The sequence below is a fragment of the Eschrichtius robustus genome, chromosome 9, assembly GCF_028021215.1.
Source record: "Eschrichtius robustus isolate mEscRob2 chromosome 9, mEscRob2.pri, whole genome shotgun sequence".
Taxonomy (NCBI): domain Eukaryota; kingdom Metazoa; phylum Chordata; class Mammalia; order Artiodactyla; family Eschrichtiidae; genus Eschrichtius; species Eschrichtius robustus.
The window spans coordinates 39,118,395-39,144,316 of NC_090832.1; the positions used below are offsets into that span (position 1 = coordinate 39,118,395).

At 36.2% G+C, this 25,922-nt stretch overlaps 1 protein-coding gene across 1 annotated transcript in view; it reads left to right on the plus strand.

Moving 5' to 3' along the window:
* Window positions 1-25,922, plus strand: part of TRDN (triadin) — a 341,870-nt gene that overhangs the window by 254,818 nt on the left and 61,130 nt on the right. The window contains exons 23-24 of the mRNA XM_068550829.1: window positions 12,144-12,194; window positions 17,571-17,621. Coding sequence (XP_068406930.1) covers window positions 12,144-12,194; window positions 17,571-17,621 — 102 coding nt within the window. The remainder of the gene's footprint in view (window positions 1-12,143; window positions 12,195-17,570; window positions 17,622-25,922) is intronic.

A 25,922-nucleotide genomic window follows, 5' to 3' on the forward strand; every position in this document is an offset into this window, starting at 1 on the left:
GGTGGTTTAAATAACAGAAATGTATTTCTCACATTTTTGGAGGCTAGGATGTCCAAGATTAGGTGTCAGCCAATTTGGTTCCTGGTGAGGGGGCTCTTCCTGGTTTGCAAAAAGATGTTTTCTTACTATATCCTGCTATGGTGCAGAGAGGGAGGGAGAGAGAGAGAGATCATCTTTCTCATGTCTCTTATAAGGGCACTAATCCCATTCATGAAGCTCCACCCTCATGACATGATCACCTCCTAAAGGCCCCACCTCCAAATACCATCACGTTGGGTATTAGTTAGTCTTTAACATATGAATTCCAGGGTGAAACAAACATCCCATTCAAAGCAAGATTTTATGTAAAAGTGTCTAACCATACAAAACAACACTTCATCATTATATGTGAATACAGGAATGACCACGACCTAGCTTTGCCTGCCCTCAAGGAAATTACAGTCTTGTTAAAAAGATATTTTTCTTGGGGCTTCTCTGGTGGCGCAGTGGTTGAGAGTCTGCCTGCTAATGCAGGGGACACGGGTTCGAGCCCTGGTCTGGGAAGATCCCACATGCCGCGGAGCAACTGGGCCCGTGAGCCACAACTACTGAGTCTGCGCGTCTGGAGCCTGTGCTCCGCAACAAGAGAGGCCGCGATAGTGAGAGGCCCGCGCACCGTGATGACGAGTGGCCCCCGCTTGCTGCAGCTAGAGAAAGCCCTCGCACAGAAACGAAGACCCAACACAGCCAAATAAATAAATAAATAAATAAATAAATAAATAAATAAATAAATAAAAATTTAAAAGGTGCTAATAATTAAAAAAAAAAAAGACCAGCGCTCATGATCAGTCACAAGCAATTTCTCTTTAAAAAAAAAAAAGAAGATTTTTTTCTTGAAGAAAACAAGGGAACTTAGACATCTTAAGTTGAACATGATTACATGAGAATAATTCAGAGCTAATAAAGTTTTCTTTGAAAAACAAATTCTTTAGGGCTTAGAAAGCAAATTATATGCCTAGGGTGTCCTAGTTTATCTCAGCTCCCAAATATATAAAGGAGTGCTTATTTTATTTTTTAAATAATTGCATATTGCTGATCTTTCTAAAAGAGCCGATTACAGATAAAGTAAAATGTACCCCACTGAGGTACAGTCCAGATTTCTGAATAGTATTCTCTTCTTGCAGCCAAGCTACACAGCGTAAAAGCATCATAATTATAAAATTTTATCAGAATTCAGTCAAAGGAAAAGAGTATTTAGGTGATTTCAGGAAGTCCTTCAGCTAAGGTAATTTGAAGACCTATATTACTATAGGAAACAGTTTGTCAAAAGGACTAGAATACTTAGTCCATTGGACAAGACTTCCATCTTCATGGTGATTGCAAGATATACATTAGACAAGTTCTATATCTGTTAGTTGTTTTGAATTCCTATGCCATGCTCCATGTCACAGTTTTAACATGCTAACACAGCCCAGCTTGCCTAGAACAACACAGTGCTTGAGTAATTGACGGAAGCTTCTCAGAGATGCATATACAAAGTGTTATATAGTATTATATAATTGGTGCTTTCAGAACTCCCCAACTTTCCGCATTCTGTATTGATTATTAGCTTAACTTTCAGAGAACATTCTGAATTCCCTTATTTACAGTTTCTTGAGAAATACCTTACCATAGTCTTCAAGTACTAACAACACTGTTAAGATGTCATTCAAAGAAATTTTATATTATACTCTTTAATTAGAATGTCCTGTTAGAGATAGAGGATAAGACAGGTTGCAAAATTATATTCTTTTTTTTAATTAAAAAAAAAAGACTAAGAAATACAATGAAGTTCCAAGTTTTTTTAAAAAAGACACCAACATATAAATATAATTGAATTGGAGATGTTTTAAATTGAGAATTTTTAAACAGATTTTTAAAGAAAAATATTTTAAAATGTTAAAAATATGTGTGCCAAGTTATTTAGTCTATAGACCAGGAAATGATTAAATGCATCACTAAGGCAAAAAGGAAGTTAAAAATGGCATCCCGACCAAGTCATACTTAATTATAAAGTTAATGGATAATGTCCTGAGTAAAATTAAACCCTGACAACATCTTTTCAGGAGCATTCAAAGTTAGTATTGCATAAAACATCAAAATATTATATTTTTTCTCATGGGAATTATAAACATAGAATGCTAAACCATTTAGACAACTTGAAAATTCTTTTCTCTGTATTTATTTATGAAACATATTTTGGAGTTTGAAAAAGATACAAAAATGCTATAAAACACCTTTTATAAAATATCTCTGATTGTCAAAATTATGTCCAAATGAACATAAAACAATGACAGATGCATGTAGGGCATTCACATATTAAATATTTAAAAATCATGGAACTAATCACAATTGAATCACTCTAGGAACAAGGTAGTATCACTTTAGGATGCAACAGAGATGTTATAAAACAATTTTAACATGTTTGGTGCTGTGTGATGTACATTAATAGTCATGATCTGAGGAATTATCTGTCATTGAACTTACGGATAGAGCTCTCCATATGGTTCTTTAAAACTACTCTTTGCATCAGAAGAAAAATCCAAAAAAAAATTGATACTTTGATCTTATTCATTATGCTCATGAAACAGGCAAATTATATATCTTCAAAAAGAGGAAAGAAACACAGTTTTTGAAGTGATACTTTTGAACACTTCAGTAGAGCTAGCTGGGAAAGAAAGGTTAAGAATTTTGAGTTTGATTCTTCACACAGCCAAGAAATCTGGACTGCCTGATGATTCTGTTAGGATCTTTTACACCTTCCAATTTCAGTTTCTTTTTTACAGTCTAGCTACACTTGACATTGACATCAAGCCAAAACACTTCAACAGAAATATTTTTTTAATATCCTAATGTCACTAATAATAAATTGATATTGAATTTGATCATTCAGAGAAATGAGTAATAACTAATAGATCAAAGATATTATTAATCAATACCATTTCCTTTAAACACATTGTTTTTGGGGTTCAAAATATTTATGTGCTGAGGAGGAACTCTAGTGCTGATTTCTTTTGTTACAAGATTGTCCATTATTTCAGTTTTTTATTTTGTCTGTTTCATAGCCCTTTTACAAAAATCTTGTAGAAGGAAACACTATTATTATATATACATTTTATCTTTTAGAGGATAATTTAGAAGAAAAAGTAAATGCTATTTTCTATTTCTTTTTATTGGTTAGATATTCAGGTCCCTAACTTTAAAAATAACCCCGGAGGAGATCTGAGGAGATGGCGGAAGAGTAAGACGCGGAGATCACCTTCCTCCCCACAGATACATCAGAAATACATCTACACGTGGAACTGCTCCTATAGAACACCCACTGAATGCTGGCAGAAGACCTCAGACCACCCAAAAGGCAAGAAACCCCCCACGTACCTGGGTAGGGCAAAAGAAAAAAGAAAAAACAGAGACAAAAGAATAGGGATGAGACCTGCACCTCTGGGAAGGAGCTGTGAAGGAGGAAAGGTTTCCACACACTAGGAAGCCCCTTCGCGGGCGGAGACTGTGGGTGGCAGAGGGGGGAGCTTCGGAGCCACGGAGGAGAGCGCAGCCACAGGGGTGCGGAGGGCAAAGCGGAGAGATTCCCGCACAGAGGCTCGGCGCCAACCAGCACTCACCAGCCCAAGAGGCTTGTCTGCTCCCCCGCCGGGGCGGGCAGGGGCTGGGAGCTGAGGCTCGGGCTTTGGTCAGATCCCAGGGAGAGGACTGGGGTTGGCTGTGTGAACACAGCCTGGAGGGGCTAGTGCGCCACAACTAGCCGGGAGGGAGTCCGGGAAAAAGTCTGGAGCTGCCGAAGAGGCAAGAGACTTTTTCTTCCCTCTTTGTTTCCTGGTGCGCGAGGAGAGGGGATTCAGAGCGACCACTTAAAGGAGCTCCAGAGACGGGCGTGAGCCGCGGCTATCAGCGCGGACCCCAGAGGCGGGCATGAGACACTAAGGCTGCTGCTGCCGCCACCAAGAAGCCTGTGTGCAAGCACAGGTCACTCTCCCCACCTCCCCTCCCGGGAGCTAGTGCAGCCCGCCACTGCCAGGGTCCCGTGATCCAGGGACAGCTTACCCGGGAGAACGCACGGCGCGCCTCAAGCTGGTGCAACGTCACGCCGGCCTCTGCCGCCGCAGGCTCGCCCCGCTCTCCGTACCCCTCCCTCCCCCCTGCCTGGGTGAGCCAGAGCCCCCAAATCAGCTGCTCCTTTAACCCCGTCCTGTCTGAGCGAAGAACAGACGCCCTCAGGCGACCTACACGCAGAGGTGGGTCCAAATCCAAAGCTGAGGCCCTGGAGCTGTGCGAACAAAGAAGAGAAAGAGAAACTTCTCCCAGCAGCCTCAAGAGCAGCGGATTAAATCTCCACAATCAACTTGATGTACCCTGCATCTGTGGAATACCTGAAGATACAATGAATCATCCCAAATTGAGGAGGTGGACTTTGGGAGCAAGATATATTTTTTTTTCCCCTTTTCCTCTTTTTGTGAGTGTATATGAGTATGCTTCTGTGTGAGATTTTGTCTACATAGCTTTGCTTTCACCATTTGTCCCAGGGTTCTGTCCATCCGTTTTTTTGTTTGTTTGTATTTCTTTAAAAAATTTTTTTCTTAGTAATTATTTTTTATTTTTTATTTTAATAACTTTATTTTATTTTATCCTCTTTCTTTCTTTCTATTTTTTGTCCCTTTTATTCTGAGCCTTGTGGATGACAGGCTCTTGGTGCTCCAGCCAGGCGTCAGGGCTGTGCCTCTGAGGTGGGAGAGCCAACGTCAGGACACTGGTCCACAAGAGACCTCCCAGCTCCACGTAATACCAAACGGCGAAAATCTCGCAGAGATCTCCATCTCAACATCAAGACCCAGCTTCACTCAATGACCAGCAAGCTACAGTGCTGGACACCCTATGCCAAACAACTAGCAAGACAGGAACACAGCCCCATCCATTAGCAGAGAGGCTGCCTAAAATCATAATAAGGCCACAGACACCCCAAAACACACCACCAGATGTGGACGTGCCCACCAGAAATACAAGATCCAGACTCATCCACCAGAACACAGGCACTAGTCCCCTCCACCAGGAAGCCTACACAACCCACTGAACCAACCTTAGCCACTGGGGACAGACACCAAAAACAACGGGAACTGAGAACCTGCAGCCTGCAAAAAGGAGACGCCAAACACAGTAAGATAAGCAAAATGAGAAGACAGAAAAACACACAGCAGATGAAGGAGCAAGGTAAAAACCCACCAGACCTAACAAATGAAGAGGAAATAGGCAGTCTACCTGAAAAAGAATTCAGAATAATGATAGTAAAGATGATCCAAAATCTTGGAAATAGAATAGAGAAAATGCAAGAAACATTTAACAAGGACCTAGAAGAACTAAAGAGGAAACAAGCAATGATGAACAACACAATAAATGAAATTAAAAATACTCTACAAGGGATCAATAGCAGAATAACTGAGGCAGAAGAACGGATAAGTGACCTGGAAGATAAAATAGTGGAAATAACTACTGCAGAGCAGAATAAATAAAAAAGAATGAAAAAAACTGAGGACAGTCTCAGAGACCTCTGGGACAACATTAAACACACCAACATTCGAATTATAGGGGTCCCAGAAGAAGAAGAGAAAAAGAAAGGGACTGAGAAAATATTTGAAGAGATTATAGTTGAAAACTTCCCTAATCTGGGAAAGGAAATAGTTAATCAAGTCCAGGAAGCACAGAGAGTCCCACACAGGATAAATCCAAGGAGAAGCACGACAACACACATATTAATCAAACTATCAAAAATTAAATACAAAGAAAAAATATTAAAAGCAGCAAGGGAAAAACAACAAATAACACACAAGGGAATCCCCATAAGATTAACAGCTCATCTTTCAGCAGAAACTCTGCATGCCAGAGGGAGTGGCAAGACATATTTAAAGTGATGAAGGAGAAAAAACCTACAACCAAGATTACTCTACCCAGCAAGGATCTCAATCAGATTTGATGGAGAAATTAAAACCTTTACAGACAAGCAAAAGCTGAGAGAGTTCAGCACCACCAAACCAGCTTTACAACAAATGCTAAAGGAACTTCTCTAGGCAAGAAACACAAGAGAAGGAAAAGATCTACAATAACAAACCCAAAACAATTAAGAAAATGGGAATAGGAACATACATATCGATAATTACCTTAAATGTAAATGGATTAATTGCTCTCACCAAAAGACACAGACTGGCTGAATGGATACAAAAACAAGACCCGTATATATGCTGTCTACAAGAGACCCACTTCAGACCTAGGGACACATACAGACTGAAAGTGAGGGGATGGAAAATGTTATTCTATGAAAATGGAAATCAAAAGAAAGCTGGAGTAGCAATTCTCATATCAGACAAAATAGACTTTAAAATAAAGACTATGACAAGAGACAAAGAAGGATACTACATAATGATCAAGGGATCGATCCAAGAAGAAGATATAACAATCGTAAATATTTATGCACCCAACATAGGAGCACCTCAATACATAAGGCAAATACTAACAGCCATAAAAGGGGAAATTGACAGTAACACAATCATAGTAGGGGACTTTAACACCCCACTTTCACCAATGGACAGATCATCCAAAATGAAAATAAATAAGGAAACACAAGCTTTAAATGATACATTAAACAAGATGGACTTAATTGATATTTATAGGACATTCCACCCAAAAACAACAGAATACACTTTCTTCTCAAGTGCTCATGGAACATTCTCCAGGATAGATCATATCTTGGGTCACAAATCAAGCCTTGGTAAATTTAAGAAAATTGAAATCATATCAAGTATCTTTTCCGACCACAACGCTATGAGACTAGATATCAATTACAGGAAAAGATCTGTAAAAAATACAAACACGTGGAGGCTACACAATACACTACTTAATAACGAAGTGATCACTGAAGAAATCAAAGGGGAAATCAAAAAATACCTAGAAACAAATGACAATGGAGACACGACAACCCAAAACCTATGGGATGCAGCAAAAGCAGTTCTAAGAGGGAAGTTTATAGCAATACAGTCCTATCTTAAGAAACAGGAAACATCTCAAATAAACAACCTAACCTTGCACCTAAAGCAATTAGAGAAAGAAGAACAAAAAAACCCCAAAGTTAGCAGAAGGAAAGAAATCATAAAGAGCAGATCAGAAATAAATGAAAAAGAAATGAAGGAAGCGATAGCAAAGATCAATAAAACTAAAAGCTGGTTCTTTGAGAAGATAAACAAAATTGATAAACCATTAGCCAGACTCATCAAGAAAAAAAGAGAGAAGACTCAAATCAATAGAATTAGAAATGAAAAAGGAGAAGTAACAACTGACCCTGCAGAAGTACAAAGAATCATGAGAGATTACTACAAGCAACTCTATGCCAATAAAATGGACAACCTGGAAGAAATGGACAAATTCTTAGAAATGCACAAACTGCCGAGACTGAACCAGGAAGAAATAGAAAATATGAACAGACCAATCACAAGCACTGAAATTGAAACTGTGATTAAAAATCTTCCAACAAACAAAAGCCCAGGACCAGATGGCTTCACAGGCGAATTCTAGCAAACATTTAGAGAAGAGCTAACACCTATCCTTCTCAAACTCTTCCAAAATATAGCAGAGGGAGGAACACTCCCAAACTCATTCTACGAGGCCACCATCACCCTGATACCAAAACCAGACAAAGATGTCACAAAGAAAGAAAACTACAGGCCAATATCACTGATGAACATAGATGCAAAAATCCTCAACAAAACACTAGCAAACAGAATCAAACAGCACTTTAAAAGGATCATACACCATGATCAAGTGGGGTTTATTCCAGGAATGCAAGGATTCTTCAATATACGCAAATCAATCAACGTGATACACCATATTAACAAATTGAAGGAGAAAAACCATATGATCATCTCAATAGATGCAGAGAAAGCTTTTGACAAAATTCAACACCCATTTATGATAAAAGCCCTGCAGAAAGTAGGCATAGAGGGAACTTTCCTCAACATAATAAAGGCTATATATGACAAACCCACAGCCAACATCGTTCTCAATGGCGAAAAACTGAAACGATTTCCACTAAGATCAGGAACAAGACAAGGTTGCCCACTCTCACCACTATTATTCAACATAGTTTTGGAAGCTTTAGCCACAGCAATCAGAGAAGAAAAAGAAATAAAAGGAATCCAAATCGGAAAAGAAGAAGTAAAGCTGTCACTGTTTGCAGATGACATGATACTATACATAGAGAATCCTAAAGATGCTACCAGAAAACTCCTAGAGCTAATCAATGAATTTGGTAAAGTAGCAGGATACAAAATTAATGCACAGAAATCTCTGGCATTCCTATATACTAATGATGAAAAATCTGAAAGTGAAATTAAGAAAACACTCCCATTTACCATTGCAACAAAAAGAGTAAAATATCTAGGAATAAACCTACCTAAGGAGACAAAAGACCTGTGTGCAGAAAATTATAAGACACTGATGAAAGAAATTAAAGATGATACAAATAGATGGAGAGGTATACCATGTTCTTGGATTGGAAGAATCAACATTGTGAAAATGACTCTACTACCCAAAGCTACCTACAGATTCAGTGCAATCCCTATCAAACTACCACTGGCATTTTTCACAGAACTAGAACAAAAAATTTCACAATTTGTATGGAAACACAAAAGACCCCGAATAGCCAAAGCAATCTTGAGAATGAAAAATGGAGCTGGAGGAAGCAGGCTCCCTGACTTCAGACTATACTACAAAACTACAGTAATCAAGACAGTATTGTACTGGCACAAAAACAGAAATATAGATCAATGGAACAGGATAGAAAGCCCAGAGATAAACCCACGCACATATGGTCACCTTATCTTTGATAAAGGAGGCAAGAATATACAGTGGAGAAAAGACAGCCTCTTCAATAAGTGGTGCTGGGAAAACTGGACAGGTACATGTAAAAGTATGAAATTGGAACACTCCCTAACAGCATACACAAAAATAAACTCAAAATGGATTAAAGACCTAAATGTAAGGCCAGACACTATAAAACTCTTAGAGGAAAACATAGGCAGAACACTCTATGACATAAATCACAGCAAGATCCTTTTTGACCCACCTCCTAGAGAAATGGAAATAAAAACAAAAATAAACAAGTGGGACCTAATGAAACTTAAAAGCTTTCACACAGCAAAGGAAACCATAAACAAGACCAAAAGACAACCCTCAGAATGGGAGAAAATATTTGCAAATGAAGCAACTGACAAAGGATTAATCTCCAAAATTTACAAGCAGCTCATGCAGCTCAATAACAAAAAAACACACAACCCAATCCAAAAATGGGCAGAAGACGTAAATAGACATTTCTCCAAAGAAGATATACAGATTGCCGACAAACACATGAAAGAATGCTCAACATCATTAATCATTAGAGAAATGCAAATCAAAACTACAGTGAGATATCATCTCACACCGGTCAGAATGGCCATCATCAAAAAATCTAGAAACAATAAATGCTGGAGAGGGTGTGGAGAAAAGGAAACACTCTTGCACTGTTGGTGGGAATGTAAATTGATACAGCCACTATGGAGAACAGTATGGAGGTTCCTTTAAAAACTACAGATAGAACTACCATACGACCCAGCAATCCCACTACTGGGCATGTACCCTGAGAAAACCATAATTCAAAAAGAGTCATGTACCAAAATGTTCATTGCAGCTCTATTTACAATAGCCAGGACATGGAAGCAACCTAAGTGTCCATCAACAGATGAATGGATAAAGAAGATGTGGCACATATATACAATGAAATATTACTCAGCCATAAAAAGAAACGACATTGAGTTATTTGTAGTGAGGTGGATGGACCTAGAGTCTGTCATACAGAGTGAAGTAAGTCAGAAAGAGAAAAACAAATACCGTATGCTAACACATATATATGGAATCTAAGAAGAAAAAAAAAAAAGGTCATGAAGAACCTAGGTGTAAGATGGGAATAAAGACACAGACCTACTAGAGAATGGACTTGAGGATATAGGGAGGGGGAAGGGTAAGCTGTGACAAAGTGAGAGAGTGGCATGGACATATATACACTGCCAAACGTAAAATAGATAGCTAGTGGGAAGCAGCCGCATAGCACAGGGAGATCAGCTCGGTGGTTTGTGACCACCTAGAGGGGTGGGATATTGAGGGTGGGAGAGAGGGAGATGCAAGAGGGAAGAGATATGGGAACATATGTATATGTATAACTGATTCACTTTGTTATAAAGCAGAAACTAACACACCATTGTAAAGCAATTATACTCCAATAAAGATGTTTAAAACAAACAAACAAACAACCCTGGATTTATTGAAATTGAATATTTTTCTCTTTAAATGAATAGTTATTATCTAGTAAATTATTTAAAATTTAGCTTGTTATTTATAGCTCTTTTGATCACATTTTGTGTGTGGTATTCATTTTTAAACATCTGGCAATAGCAAAATTGATAAAATTTATTACTACCAATATATGAATATATATCAATATAGGCAAATTATATGAGATTGGATTTAAAATATGCAGGTAAAAAGTAACAGGGGACATCAGTTTTTCTTTTAATTTCATATGTTATTAAGAAAACAATTTTTAACTTTCTGGTTTATTTTGCCTTTGTATATTTAGTTTATTCACTAAATCAAGTTTATTTACGAGAACAAAGCAAATAAGATTTGTTTGGGGCATTTAAAAAAATCATGTTACTGGTTGTATTGATAGCTTCCATTTGTAAATGAGACTTCAAGCTGATTTGCTTCTGCAACACTTGCATGTAATATGTACTTCGCCCGTATTTCCAACTGTTTGCAAGACATTTCCTTTTTGGGCATCTTGTTGACACATGAAGCACAATATATTCAAAACAAAGATAACGTCTTCCTCCAAAGAACTCTGTTACCTATATTCCATATGTAAACTGATGGTAGATTATCCTTCTGTGAACCAAGTAAGAACTCCAGGAGTTCTTTTTTTGTATGATCCTCAGCTTTTAAAAAAACCTGAACTGACATCCTGCACCCTGATATACTGTTAAATTGTTATTTCCTGACCCGTGAAATTCTAGTCAGCTGAAGAACCTAAACCCAAATGCAGTAAAAACCTTCCCCAGTTTTAAAAGTAGAATTAATCATTTCTCTGTTATCTATATAGCTCTACTGGAGAACTTACATTGTGCATGGTACAATGTTTTTTTGTTTATTAGCTGTTTCATGTACTGTTTCTGCTTACAGACCACCTCAAAACTTAGCGATATAAAACAACAGCTGATTTCACTTTGCTCATGATTTAGAGGATCAGGAATTCAGGAGACCCCCAGAACTAGAGAAGCAGATAGAAACCACATGTTTTTTCCTGATTTAGACTAGGAAGTCACGCAGCAACACTTCTACTGTATTCTTTTGGTTACAAGTGACTCACACACCCAAACTGACAGACTGTCCACCCCATGCCTCCCCATTCTCTCTTCTGTCCTAAAATGTATTTTCAGCTTCATTTCTGTTGGTCTAATTCCTTTCCAGCTTTCAAGCTCTTCTTCAGTACCACCTGCCAAAGCCTTTCCTGATTCCATCATTGAGCTACCAGAGCCAATACCTTTGTGTTTGAGTTCAGAGAGACATTAGTTCAAATCCCATATTTCCTGTTTAAGGGCTACATGACCTTGGGAAAGTTATTTAATCCCTTTATGTGAAAAGTAGCAATAATAACAAGACCTACCAACCTAAGAGGGTTATTGTGAACGTTGAATGACTAAACAGTAGAGAACATTCCCTGTGACACATAGTAAGTAAACAATGTTAGCTATAACTCTTATCATATCTTCTTTTTCCAAAGCCCATAGTATTTTATTTGTACATTCTTGTATCTACCATAGTCTGCCCCTTGTAATAATTTCAGGGCTTATTTTCTATCTTCTGTATATTTAGTTCAATATGTTACAAGCAATTTATCCCAGTAGACACCTGTATCTTGAATACCAAAGCAGAGCCCCTCTGGTTCTTTAAGCCTCAGTAAACATAACACATAAAGAACTTGCCATTTTTTCTCCATTATTCCTTGTAACCTTTCCTCCCTATGATTCGTCTTGCAGAAATTAGAAAAGAAAAATCCGGGAAGACTTCATCAGTTCTGAAGGATAAAGGTAATAGAGTCAAGTTAACATAACACAAGAAATTTATTAGCAAAAATATCTAAATGTGTCCACAGTACATTAGTCATCTTTGCAGATTTGTGGGTCAAAATTGCACAGGACACCCTCATATATTTGAAAACTTTTATTTATTTACCTGTCTGTTAAATACCTTCCTTCAGTTCACTATGACTTAAAGTGCTCTGATTATAATTTCTGAAAGAAAAAAACAGAAAAATGATTTTTAAAAAAGAATGGAAGGGATAAAAAAAGATTAGAAGGAAAATAAAGAGTATAGGAAGGGTTTGCTTCCATGCCCTCTGGTTCTCTCCTTTCTGTCCTTCATTAACTATATATTTAGTGCATAATCTTTCCAAACACTTGCTAATCATTGGCAAAACAAAGATGGCAAAGCTAGGAATAGAGAGGAAGACTTGGGAATTGGAGTTCTGAATTCTGCTGTCTTCAAAGACTCCTAGTCATTTTCTGTCTGCTTTAGTCTTATCAGGTTCCTTATTGCTATGAAAGAGCATGACATTCTTATTTAAATACCATTCAAATCCCAGGCCTCTTTCTAAGAATAATGTCCACATAAAGTATCAAGCCATCTCTATCGACTTCCTAATCAAGTCTGGGGAATCAGAGAGGGCTTTCCTGAAGAGTTATATTAAATTCAAGTATGATGCATGAGGAGTTAGCCAGACAAAGGTGTGAGGATTGTTTGGGAGAAGTACAGAAGCAGGGCATCTGCTCTTTGCCAGACACATTGCAATCTACTTTATATATTTTGTTTCTGCAAGTTGTGCTTGATATCACCATTTCAGTAAAGGAGGAAGCTGAGGTACATGTAATTTAAATTACTCAGTGTCACACTATGGGTAAGAGGCAAAGGCAAGAATCAAAGTCAAGTCTGTTGGATTTTAACACCCATTTATTTCATTTTAACACAGATACTGCTTGCTCCTTAAAATAGGGCCCTTATATTTGTATTTTTCAAAGCACCTTTGCTTTGAGTGCAGAGCTCATTACGTAAGTTAGAAAATCTATTTGACGTAGACACATTGGATATGCGATGTGGAAAAATAGTCTTAATCCTTTTACTATTGGGGTGACATTCCTTAATTCCCACACAGGAGCTCAGTCCATTTTTCACCAGTGATTACTTGTTCTTTGAGAAAGACTCCTTCTCACCTCCATTCTCATTTTATCTGACACTTAACAAAAACATTGTCCTTGTTTGTGTGAGAACTAAAGGTATTATTGAAACACACTACCAGGAAAATCCATATATACATGCAAAATCTAAACCTTCCCTCCTTCCAATGCAGTATGAAATATACTTATTTTGGTGAGCACTTATTTCACAGGAATACTTGGACCATATATTATTGTCCACTATGAAAACAACTCAACAGAAATTTGGGTCTTACCTCTAAAATGACCTTTCAGGTAATGATGATTATCAGAAGTTTAAACTACTACTTAAAGACCTCACTTGTGCTGAAGCCTAAACTAATTGGAAATGGTACTTGTAAACATCTGTCCCGGAAAACATTATCTGGGAGAATTTATTTATTTATTTATTTATTTATTTATTTTTGGGCACATGGGCTCAGTAGTTGTGGCTCACAGGCTCTAGAGCACAGGCTCAGTAGTTGTGGAGTACAGGCTTAGTTGCTCTGTGGCATGTGGGAACTTCCCAGACCAGGGATCAAACCTGTGTCCCCTGCACTGGCAGACAGATTCTTAACCACTGCACCATCAGGGAAGTCCCTATCTGAGAGAATTTATATCCACACCGACCCCTTTACTAAGTAGGCTCCTGTAATTTCTATTATTGTTGTTGTTGTTGTTATTAATGTACAATTGCAGACCATTTCCTAGGGAACGCTTTTTTCTCAACGTTAAATTCTCTACTATTTGCAACATGTCTCCACGGTCACTAGAAAATCATTTATGTAAATGTCTACTACATATCATTATTGATTTGGAACTATTTAAAATGAACCTCTTTTTTTATTCAAGCTGTGTTAATGCCCTCAAATATCTTTGTTATATACAAGTTGGGTACAATTTTAGAAGAATTATATTGTCACTTTTCCCTTATTTTCTGAATATAATTTTCATTATATACAAAAATCAAAGAAAAAATTGTAGTATTACCTATAAAATTTCAGTGCCTTTAACCTCTGCAGTCTTATTGTTTCTGGAGAGGATTATTGAAGCTTGCTGCTGAACTGTGGCAGAATCAGAATGCAGCAATTCCACTTGCTACATAGCCTCTTATTTCACTGGAGCAGCTCAAAGATTGCCTACCTTTGCTGGTCTCTTACAGACTCCACCTGCATGTATATATTAGAACCCATACTGAAGCAATGCTACATTTCGAAAATCAGAATTATTACACGGAAATCCTTTGAGGCTATATTTACTGGGGCTGTGATAACCATGAGTAAATTAGACATTTAAAGAAACATCATTAGGCTTGTGTCTTTATTTAAGGAGGTATAGAGAGGGCTAGGGATGATTATTCCAAAGAAAAAGAGCAAGAGAAAGACACGTCTTGTTGCCTTTTGCTGCTGGTTCAGCTACTGACTTTCCTGGGCTAGTGGACTCATGTAAGCCCTCTGTACACACTCAAGAGGGCAGAGCTCTGCTTATGCAGCCCTGACCATCCAGAAACCAGACAACCCTATTATTCAGCCCTATTATTGGTTATATTCCTTCTGGCATCCACCACTATCCTCTCGCTGCTTGCTTCTTATTAGTCTGACTTATCTGAGGTTGCAAGATTCACCCATGGTCCAAGAAACTGCAGACCAAATCATAACCAGGCAACAAGGAGGTTAATTAATTACCTTCTATTGAGAATGCAATAGTAGCACCCTTAGGATCCTCTGGCATTGGCGTAATATGATGGACATTAGAATTATTGACTAGCTTTGTGACTCAGGCTTGCATATGTTTGGATCTAATGCCAGAGAATTCAGAGCAGAGCTTATCTTCTTTCATATTCTGATGCTCAGGACCATGCACCTGATGATTCCCCCAACTTCTCTTTGTCTTCACCATTCTTTTTCTTGGCCATTCCCACTCATCAAACAAAAGCTAGAGCTAAGAATAGGGTAAGTTGGCTGATGACTTTGAAACTGATCCCCAATGATTTATTCATCACGAACACTCACCCTAGTTCATTATTGCCTTTGTCTCTGGGAGTGGTGTAAAACCTGAAATGATCTTCCTATTTCTTTGTAAACTTTTTCTCCATTACAGCCTCCTACCAGATTATTTTGAGAGTTCCAAGAAATATCCCAGCACCTTTAAACATATTCTAGATCCTGATAATCAAGATTCACAAGCCTTCCTGTAGGCTCTTGGTCAAATGCGACGAAACTACCATATTTGTAAAAACAACACACACACAAAATGTGCTCTCCAATGCTTTGCTCCTGACAAACAAGATAGATGCATTGAAAAATGCCTTAATAGCTGACCTAAATCAACGGTGTTTCAATCCTTACTAATACAGAAGTGCAGAATTCCCATATAACACTGTCTCCACGTTTTTGGTCATATTTGGTATCCTTGGGTAGTTAGGGACGCTCAGACCAGTCTGTGGACTTCTGAAATCAGGTCAAAACCCCTTGAAGTCAAAAAGGACACTGAGAAGAAATGAGATTCAGGAAAGTTGGTGCAGGAGATGACCCAGCCTGGGAGCGAAGGTATCTTCCTACTAGCAAACTTGGAAATAAAAATTATTTCTATTTTCTGAGGACTTTCTTCAAATTTAAGGTGATGGGTTTATGACCTTCAAATACCCTATAAAAGTATATCTGTTTTTCCACCCCTTCCTTCTTTCTCTACCAAAATCGAAGCAGTCTACAGGGCCTCTCTTTAGGTCTTGTTCTTTATAACTACTTTAATCTCACACAGTCATGTACAGACACCCATTTAAATCAACATGCTGAATCTTGAAATGTGAAGTTCCAGGCGTTGTGCTCTCCCACCCCACCAGGAATCTGTCCCCACCACCACTTCTCATTTCACGATACATTAATTCTTTTGGTTTAGCCAAATGCAAAGCAGTAAATTACCCCCGTCAGCCTGAAAAAAAAAAAAAGTTAATGAAGTTTCTCCGTGTGTCTATTCAATTCATAGTTCTTGATTTCATCTTCACATGCTGAAATACACAGAAAAATTGATCTTATTTATTCTTAGCACAATAAATAGCAACAGGGACACTCCTTTGCCACCAAAGCCACTTTTAAAAAGTCTACAAGCCTATGGATATTTAAGGCTCTAGTTTATCTATCAAGAAAATCTTGCTCTGAGGGACACAGCATTTTCTGTGGAACCCCAGAATACATTCTTGACACAATCCAAATCCACCCGAACTCAGTGGATTCTAAGTGATTGCTTGGAGCGGCATGTCCATCCACAAGCACCACCACCGTATTTTTTGCCTTCCATCCCAAACCTCAGATGAGAATAGAAAAAAGGGCTGGAAGGATAGATTTCTTTCTTTCCCTTCTTTCTCACTGCATTATTAATCATTTTTGTCAGTACAATAGATACTGAGATTTAATGTTGCAGAAAAGGCAGAAAACTGGTTTTAGCTTTTATTTTTAATAGGTTAAAATATATATTTTATATTTTATCATATATTTTATCAAATTTATCATATTTTATCATATATTTTATCAAATTTATCATAAATATGATAAGTTTATCATATTTATCATGTCTTCCAGACCCATATATATGTCTGGAAGACATGATATGATCAGAATCATTTTGTATTTGAACCTGGCAGGATAAATGAAGTTTTACTTGATTTGCTTTAACTAAGGACCACATGTTTAAGACATTGGGAGTTCACAGATGAAACTGTCTCAAAATTTATTTTAATCTTATTCTTGAAATTTGTTTGACTTGAGTCTGATGACTAAAACACCACATTTACATGATATATGCAGAGTTTTCCATTTGATTGTTTATTTTTTTGAAAAAACATAGCCTGAAAGAAATAAACTAAGTTAGTGCTGATTATAACAGTTTTGGAAGACTTCTAGATGCTGAAGTCATGTGTTTTTTAAAATTACAGATAAAGCAAGTTCCTATTCATCCAAATACACGTCCCCTTAAATGAACAAATAGATTGTACCTCATTCAACAATTTACATTTATTTTAAATAGAAATGATTAGAGAACAGCTTGTTGTACTCTATACTGCTGTTTCTTTGTCTATGATTAAAATTATTTTTGAAAGAAAACATCATATCATTTCTATCCAGGTTCACCTTACCGATAGCTCATTGACTCCATTGTATATGTCTTCTTACATCTTTTGATCTTGGTTTCAAATAAATGTTCAATGTTTCTTTCCAGAGCCTATTAAGGGAAAAGAAGCGAAGGTTCCAGCTTCCCTAAAGGAAAAAGGTATTACTCTATAATGAAATGTGAAAACACATTGATCTGCCTATTGCATATTCAGTTATTTGCAATGAAGTAGTATATCATTATTTTTCATATTCTCAAAACTCTAATTTTTATATGCCCTCCTCTGTTTTTGAGCAAAGGAAAAATTCTAAATTGTACTGTGAAACAACAAAGGAAAGAGTGGCTGTGTCAGAAATACTAAGAAAGCTTTGAAAAATGCATATGCTATTCTGATTCTATGAGTCTGTAGTGGAAAATCTACATTTTGTAAATATCCCAGGGTAAATCCTATTAGGAATAGCCATGGGAAACCAAAGATTTAAGATACAAAAGAATACTTAAAATTTCTCAGTGATAGCTTGCCATTCTGTAAGTTCAGATACAGTAAAATCCTAACAAATTTTATAGCTAGGAGTAACTTAGCGATAAACTATAGTCCAAAACCATCATCTTGTAGGTAAATAAAACTGAAATAGTCAAGAAACTTTTCAGTTATTGTAATTTGCCCCAGAGCCAGCCTGAGAACGCTGATCTCCAAATCAAGCACTGTGATCTTGCTAAGGCATCTTATTGAATCTCTGGCCTTCCTACTATACTAGGCTCAGAGGAATGTGGATTCTGATATGCCATGCATCAAGTTATGTTCCCTAAAACATAAGTAAATATGTTAAGTCCAGTGTAATACATTTAGTTTCTAATTATCCCAAGACATTTTATGGGTGTGGTGTCGTTCTCCGAACTGTCTAATATTTCTTGTTGTCAAAATGAACATATTAGTGAACCAGTAAAACCATGAAATATACCTGCTATGTTGAATGTTCAAATAGAGCCCGTTTCTACATTTACCCAGAAGAGAAGATCTACGTAAACTATTGACAAATATACAGGGACTTAGTGGTAAAAATTCCAATTTGCTGGAATTTTTATTAAAAAGAAAAAAAACTTTTGGGTGAACTTTTATAAGCATGTGCTGGAGTTGGAGGAGATGTGGGAGAGTAGTAGGAGGGGAAAGCTGACAGAAGACTCAGTGAGAGCAATGAAGGATGCAAGGAAAGCTCCATTAGTCAGTGTAGCAATGTATAAAAAAATACCCTAAAGTCATATTTTTCTAACTTTGCAATTAAATTTAAATTAAACAAAATTGTTATTTAGTGAAACATGAGAGCATGGCATGATTTTTTTCTCAGCCATGTATGTACTTAATTTTTTTTAAAAAGTATTTAAAGAAACATGGACTCCAAACCTATTAAAGCATTTATGTTTCACTTCAGAGAAATATCATCATATCCAAAACTTTATTTTTATTGTCACCTAGGTAGTAGTTATTTTGGTGCTATATACAATTTTATGTTTTTCAGGCATAATATGTAAATTAGGATATTTTGCTTGCAAGAGAATTTTTACATGTTATGTTAAATGTTCAATAGGCAGCAAAATGTTGTTACATTGTATTATTTGAAGAATGAATTAATTGTGAAGACTAATGACATTCCTTTGGATTTAGCTAAACTAATTTATTTCTTTAAAAGAACTCTAGATTTCTTCAACATGATCTGACTGTTGATTGCAAGGGACATTTATATAAATATCTAAATTGAAAAGATTTGATGCCATCAAGTAATTCAATCATTCAATGATGTTACAATTCTTTTGCCAAACTAAGATAGAAATATCAAAAATGAGGGACAGACAGAAATATTATAAATTTCTGCATTTTTATTAGGGAGTGCAGTGCAAAATTTTCCCCAGTAGAAATGTGTGTGGAATGTATATATGAATGAAAAACAATTTAGGTTTCCACTAAAAACACGTGATGCTAATTTGAGTCTTTGAACACTGGAAATATCTACTTAAGAGTTTCCTCTCTCTTCTTTCATCCTTCCAGGTATTGTTTTTTCATCATCCCGTTCCACATGGTCAGTGTAGCACCAGCCAGTGCGTGGCCACAGATAATGGTGGTGGGGAAGGCAGCATTTGGAAAAGATGCATTTTTTAAAGTTATATTCTCATTTCATTAATATTGAATTTTCTACTTTACTATATGTTTCAAATAACCACTTGAGTATATTTAACGTGTTTTTTCTTTTACCATTTAAAGCAAAAATGATCTCTCTTAGTAATGTGCTGGAATATTATTGGTGCTTTGCAATTTTATGCATTGAATTTCATCATTTGTTTTCCACCGAACAACCAAAATTCAGGCCTGTGGTGCTGAATGTGAATGACAGTCCTAGGACATTTTGATAGAAAGTGTAACACGACATGCAGACTTTCACTTTCACCTCTGAGAGGTGGTGTCACATTAGGCTTTCTTTCCTTAAAGGGGGTCACTGTCGTCTCACATATATCAGGACAGCTACAACTCAAAAAATTCTTGCTAAAAAAGAAATTAAATTTAAAAGAAGTCTTGTTAGATTAAAAGTTTAACATATCTTCTTTTAGTAAACAGAGGGAGTCTTAAAAGTCTTCATTTAATATCCAAAGAGCGTCAAACAGAATGATAACATTATGCACACTTAAATGATAAAATTCACAAATACATAGAAATTAAACAACATATTCTTAAAAATCCACTAGGTCAAAGAAGAAATTAAAAGGAAACTAGAAAATATCTTTAGACAAATGAAAATGAAAACACAACATACCAAAACTTACGGAATGCAGCAAAAGCAGTTCTAAGAGAGAAGTTCATAGCAATAAATATCTACATTAAAAAAGAAGATGAAAGATTTCAATTAAACAACCTAACTTCTTACTCCAAGGAACTAGAGAAAAAAAGAACAAACTAAGCCCAAAGTTAGCAGAAGGAAGGAAATAATAAAGATTAGTGAAGATTTAAACCAAATAGAGAATAGAAAAATCAACAAAACAGAGTTGTCTTTCGAAAAAGTCGACAAAAATAACAAAGCTTTGGCTAGATTAAAAAAAAGAGTGAAGAGCCAAATAAATAAAATCAGAGTTGAAAGAGGAGACATTATAACTGGTGCTACAGAAATAAAAAAAGGATCATAAAAGACTACTACAAATGTTTATATGCCAACAAATTGGACAACCTAGAAGATCTGAATAAATATCTAGAACATATGATAGCCAAGACTGAATCATGAGGAAACAGAAAATTTGAACAGACTAATAACAAGTAAGAACATAATCGAAAACCTCCTAACAAAGAAAAGTCCAGGACCAGAAGGCTTTATGGTGAATTCTACCAAACATTTGAAGAAGAATTATTGACAATTCTTTTCCTGAAGAATTGTCTAAATAAAAATTATACCAGTAATAGTAGCACTTTTACTCTAAGTAGCAACTGACAGTCTAACACTTTTCCAGTTGTGCCCATCAGGCCAAAATGCCAAGTTGATAGAATGAATGGAAAGGGGTTACATTTTGGAAAGAAAAGTAGTTGAGACTGCCAGAATTTTCTCTTAATAATTGGCTTTCCAAAATTAATGTATCCAAGTACTGTGAATTTTATTTCCTTCATCCAAAAAATTAATGTACAGCAATAATAATGTGCAACTATATGTATGTAAAATATATGGATAATTATAAATGTAAAGCCCCAATATTCCTTCCTTGGTATTCTCTCCATTTACGCCCTCAAGAGGATGACTCACTTTCACTCTGCATGTTCATTTTTCTTGTCACTCCAAGCCACATTATGCAAATATTCTAATGTGCTTCTCTCCTTCAGGGGAAATTTTTTAAAATGTCATAGTATTGTATTTATTAAATAAATAATTAATTAATTTAAATATATTTAAATAAAATTATTTTATTTTTTATTTTTCTTCTTCCCTTTTTAAAAAGATTTAAATGTTTAAATCTTTAAATTTAAATTTAAAAAGTTTTTCATATAAGGTCATCTATTATTTTTATATATTTAACCAGTTGTAGGATGATCCATACCTATGACCTCTGACCTTTTATTCACGTAATTGATTATTCTCACTTCAAGTTAAAGAAAATGAATTCTGGTGCTCAGAAACATAAGTAAGAAAAAGTGACTCTCTCTTGATAAGGGAAAAAAACAAAGAATGTCTGCTTATTTACCTTGGCAAGTGATTTTTGCACAACTTTCTGAACCATTTGAATGCTTTAAAGTCAGCTGGTTCATTACCTGAAATATATCCAACCAGCTCTCCTGCCATCTTCAAATAACATCACAGGACCTTATTCTGACTGACTATTCTCTGTGCGACCTACAATATGTTCAGCCTCCTCCAATTATTTCTTACTTCTTTCAGTGCAGACTCTTCATGTTGGGAAGCTTCAGGGAAGGATAGACTAATGAGGCACACATAGCAAGGCATAAAAGAAAGATTAGATAAAGACAGAGTGACACTATCAGGAATGTGAGACATTGTATTTAGCATATACAAAAGACAAAGGATCACAAAAATGAAATGATGACAGAATGAGGCACGGAAAATGTATGCATTTATTCTGTGCTGCAAAGAGAGAATGCCCTCTGGCTCATTTTGTGTTTTTACTGTCCACTCAGCAAACTTTCTTTGTGAGCATCAAAGTCCTACGGGAATCTTGCCAAGGAAGGGTTGCAGAATCAGGACTTAGTCATAAAACATTGAGTCATGCATTAAGTGTTTGTATTGCAAACTAGAGCTATTTTAAAACTATACCTATAGAAGCTTATAAAGCATAATTGCTTTTCTTGTTGACCTAATGGGAATGAGAGGTGAGAGAGAGACAGACAGACACAGACATAAACGCAGAGAGAGAGCGGGTGTGAAATTACCAGATAATTATCTGAGGATAATGTACACCAATGTTGTGTATCTGGTGGGTCCATTCTAAATGACTTTTCCACCCATGTAAGGCTTTAGTTAATGGGACAGGGATTCCACTTTACATTTTGGTCTAAACCATCTAAAACTGAAGCTTATAAATTTGATTTTCTTGGCATTTTGAAACCACATCTTAAATTGTTTTGTGTCAATAACAATTTTTGAGTGTTAGTATAATATTCTGGGGATATCTTAGTCACTGAGGCTCCAAAGATGAACAAGACAAAGTCCCTGTCCTCAAAGATCTCACAATACTCGGGAAAGAGAGCTGGGAAAGAGTAAAAGTGAAGTGGCCTCCAGTGGTGACTTAGACAAAGCAAACCAAAGTTTTCATCCAATCAATGGTATCTATGATATAGGTATTAGTACATGAGTGCTCAGGAAATATTTGTTCAGTTATTCAATCTAATCTCAGCCACATACATCAGCTAATTATCATTGCTCCCATTTCAGAAGGTGAGAAAATTAAAATTTAGAGTGTTTTAGATGCCTCACATTAGACCATTTGGTTTTTCAATAGGGAAAAAAATTTTAAACTGAGGGATTTTTTTGTTCATTTGGTTTGTGTCTGTCTGTTTTTCTCCAGCTGCAGTGCAAAAAATGATCTCTTGCTTTGGATGAAGTTGGGCAATTACTTGAGAACATCATCACCTTGCCCCTTTATTATGCATGAAAGGATTCCTCAGTTTACAAAGATAACACTGATTTAGAGACTCAAGCAGGAAAAATAGGAGCATAGAGAATGCATGAGGTTTCACAAACATATGAACATGGTTCAATAAGAGGAAGGAAAATATTAAACAGTCCATGGAATATTGAAGGAAAGAAATGTAGGCAGAGATAAGATGAAAAGTTGTGGGGTAGAGGCTGTCAGGTGTTGGTTCTCTGTGTAACTTCACCCAAACTCAGGACAGTTTTGTCTTTTGGAAATCTGTGAACTGAAGACATTTCAAATCAAACTGAAAGATAATCAGAGCTTGTCTTTCTCACAGTTGTGTTTACCAGGGTCACAAAATAATGTGTCCACAGCAGATGAAATCAAATGCTACCTATTAAAACAGACCTCTTATTTGCAAAACACTTTCTCTTAAGACATAGTTAAGAAGAAACATGTGTTCCCTGACGGTTCTTCCAAATCCCAAATTGGGTAGCGAGCTGATTGGAGAGACAATAGTGCTCTATCCCATCCAATAAAACCTCATGCAGAAAACAAAATATGAAAGTGTGTGTGTGCGTGTGTGTGTGTTTTGCAAACCATTTGTTGTTAAATAATACAATAAGGACACAGTAAAGTGTAAATGTGCATATGTATGTAATTGTAATAGTAGTGGATTTTCATCAAAAAATGCAAATGATTACTCAAATGATATAAAAATCATGGGTTTAGAATAAATTTATGAATGTTACTTCATTTAATACAACTTTAATTGCTTTATTTAAATATATTTATATTTAAATATATTTTATTGAACATCTTGGTAGAAAAATATAAGAAAAATCATTTCAAATATCAGTAAAGAGACTAACATACACTGTTGGCTTTGTGTCTGACGCTAAGTGCTTCACACGTAGTGTTCAATTTCATTTTCACAGCAATCCTTTTTTTTTATTAATGTGAAAATTGAAGCACTGGAAGTGAATTGCCCGGGTCACACAGCTACCTGAGGTAGATTTGGGAGTCATGCCTGGCAATATGACCTGCCTCCTTTGCCAGAAGGCTTCCCATATTCCCTCAGACCAGAACTCACATACAATTGCCTAGGGAAAACAATGCTGAAGTTCCTTTGTATATTTTATATAAATAGGTTTGGTGACCTGCTTTTAAATGTAAAATCTTCCCACGCCACTAAATATTGAATACTACTCCAGCAGTGAGTGAGATAGCTATCAATTTTCTATCCATGTTCAGTATATTTACCTAGTTTAACCAGCTTAATTTAGGAAACTGTTTATACGATTCATGATTTAATGACTGGCTGGAAAAAAATAGAAACCTCTGTGGCTTTATCGTTCATGCTAATTACAATCTTAATGACTCTGTTAGTAATTTGTACCTATAAGATATAGCACGTGGCTTACTATGTAGTTTTTATGCATGAAATATTTAAAAACTTTCACTCTGTATCAACAGTAGTTATAGCAGTGTGCGTACAAGTGTTTAAGGCTTTGGAGTTGGAATGAATCAGTATTCAAAGACCAGTTTTTCCACTTACTAGGGAGTACATACTTAGACAAGTATTAAGCCTCAGTATTATTATCTGTAAAGTGGGTGTAATAGTAGTATTTAGTTCATAGGAGTGGTAAATGAGGATTATATAATTGTTCATTCGTGCAACAAATTTTGTGCAACAGATATTTATTGATCCCTAGTCTGTGCAGAGCACTGATCTAGACACTATCATACAGCAGAGAAAATGAAAATTCACCCCAGGACTCATGAAATTTGTATTCTACTGGGGTTAGAGAGCTAATAAAAATGAATATTTAATATTATATAAATAAATTATAGATAATGCATATAATACACTTACTTAGTGAGTGCCATGTATAAAATACAAAACATCATTAGTTGCAAAACCAAGAATTATTATTATTATATTTTATTACACATAAGGCTTCTATGTGCTGAAGAAGCAATTTGATAATGATAACAAAAAAGATTGGGAAAAGAAAAATCGTGGCATTCAGCTTCTAACTTGCAAAATATTTAAAGTGGAGATATTCTTAAAGGAATGCACATTCTTGGGATTTATATATTGCATAGATTTCTTTCTTTTCAATTTATAAAGACAGAACAGAGACTCCTAAACAAAGTTGATCCCCACTGCTGCCCTTCTCTAATTCAAGCACATGCATGTTGAAGTTTTGGTTGGCCTGCTTTACTTGAGAACACAGTGTTGATGACACTGAAAAATCATTAATGAAGCTCCCCTCCCCAGACCCACCAGCAATTAACATTTCATAAGTGAAATCACCCGCCTGGAAAAGTCAGTGCTGCATATGAAATGGCAGGCTGTCTGCTTCAAACACTCAGCTTGGGGATTGCTTGATTCTATGTTTCTGCAGTGCTTGTGAGTCGAGCCCAGAAAGAAGGGCTCAAGTGAAAAATGTTTACGGAAACCAGATATTTTATTATACAATAAAAATCGATGGTTAAAAATATTTAGCAGTATAGACGGGGTGAAAATACAAGTTCCCGTTCTCTTTTCCCGGCTTCCAGATCTCAGTCTTCAGCATCAAATACTGCCCTTAATTTCCTGAAACTTCTCAATGAAGACTTTTGACTAAACTTAAAAAAAAAGTATATATATAGACATATAGATTGTTGTTGTTATTTGACTATATATACATATATAAATATGTCTATATATATATATATATTTGTCATTTTTATAGGACTAAGAACAGGCATCCATATGTGACTCAAAAATTAAAGACACACTTCAGTAGAAATGCTGTCTACAAAATGAGGGCACCAAGTTCTTAGGGGCCAAGT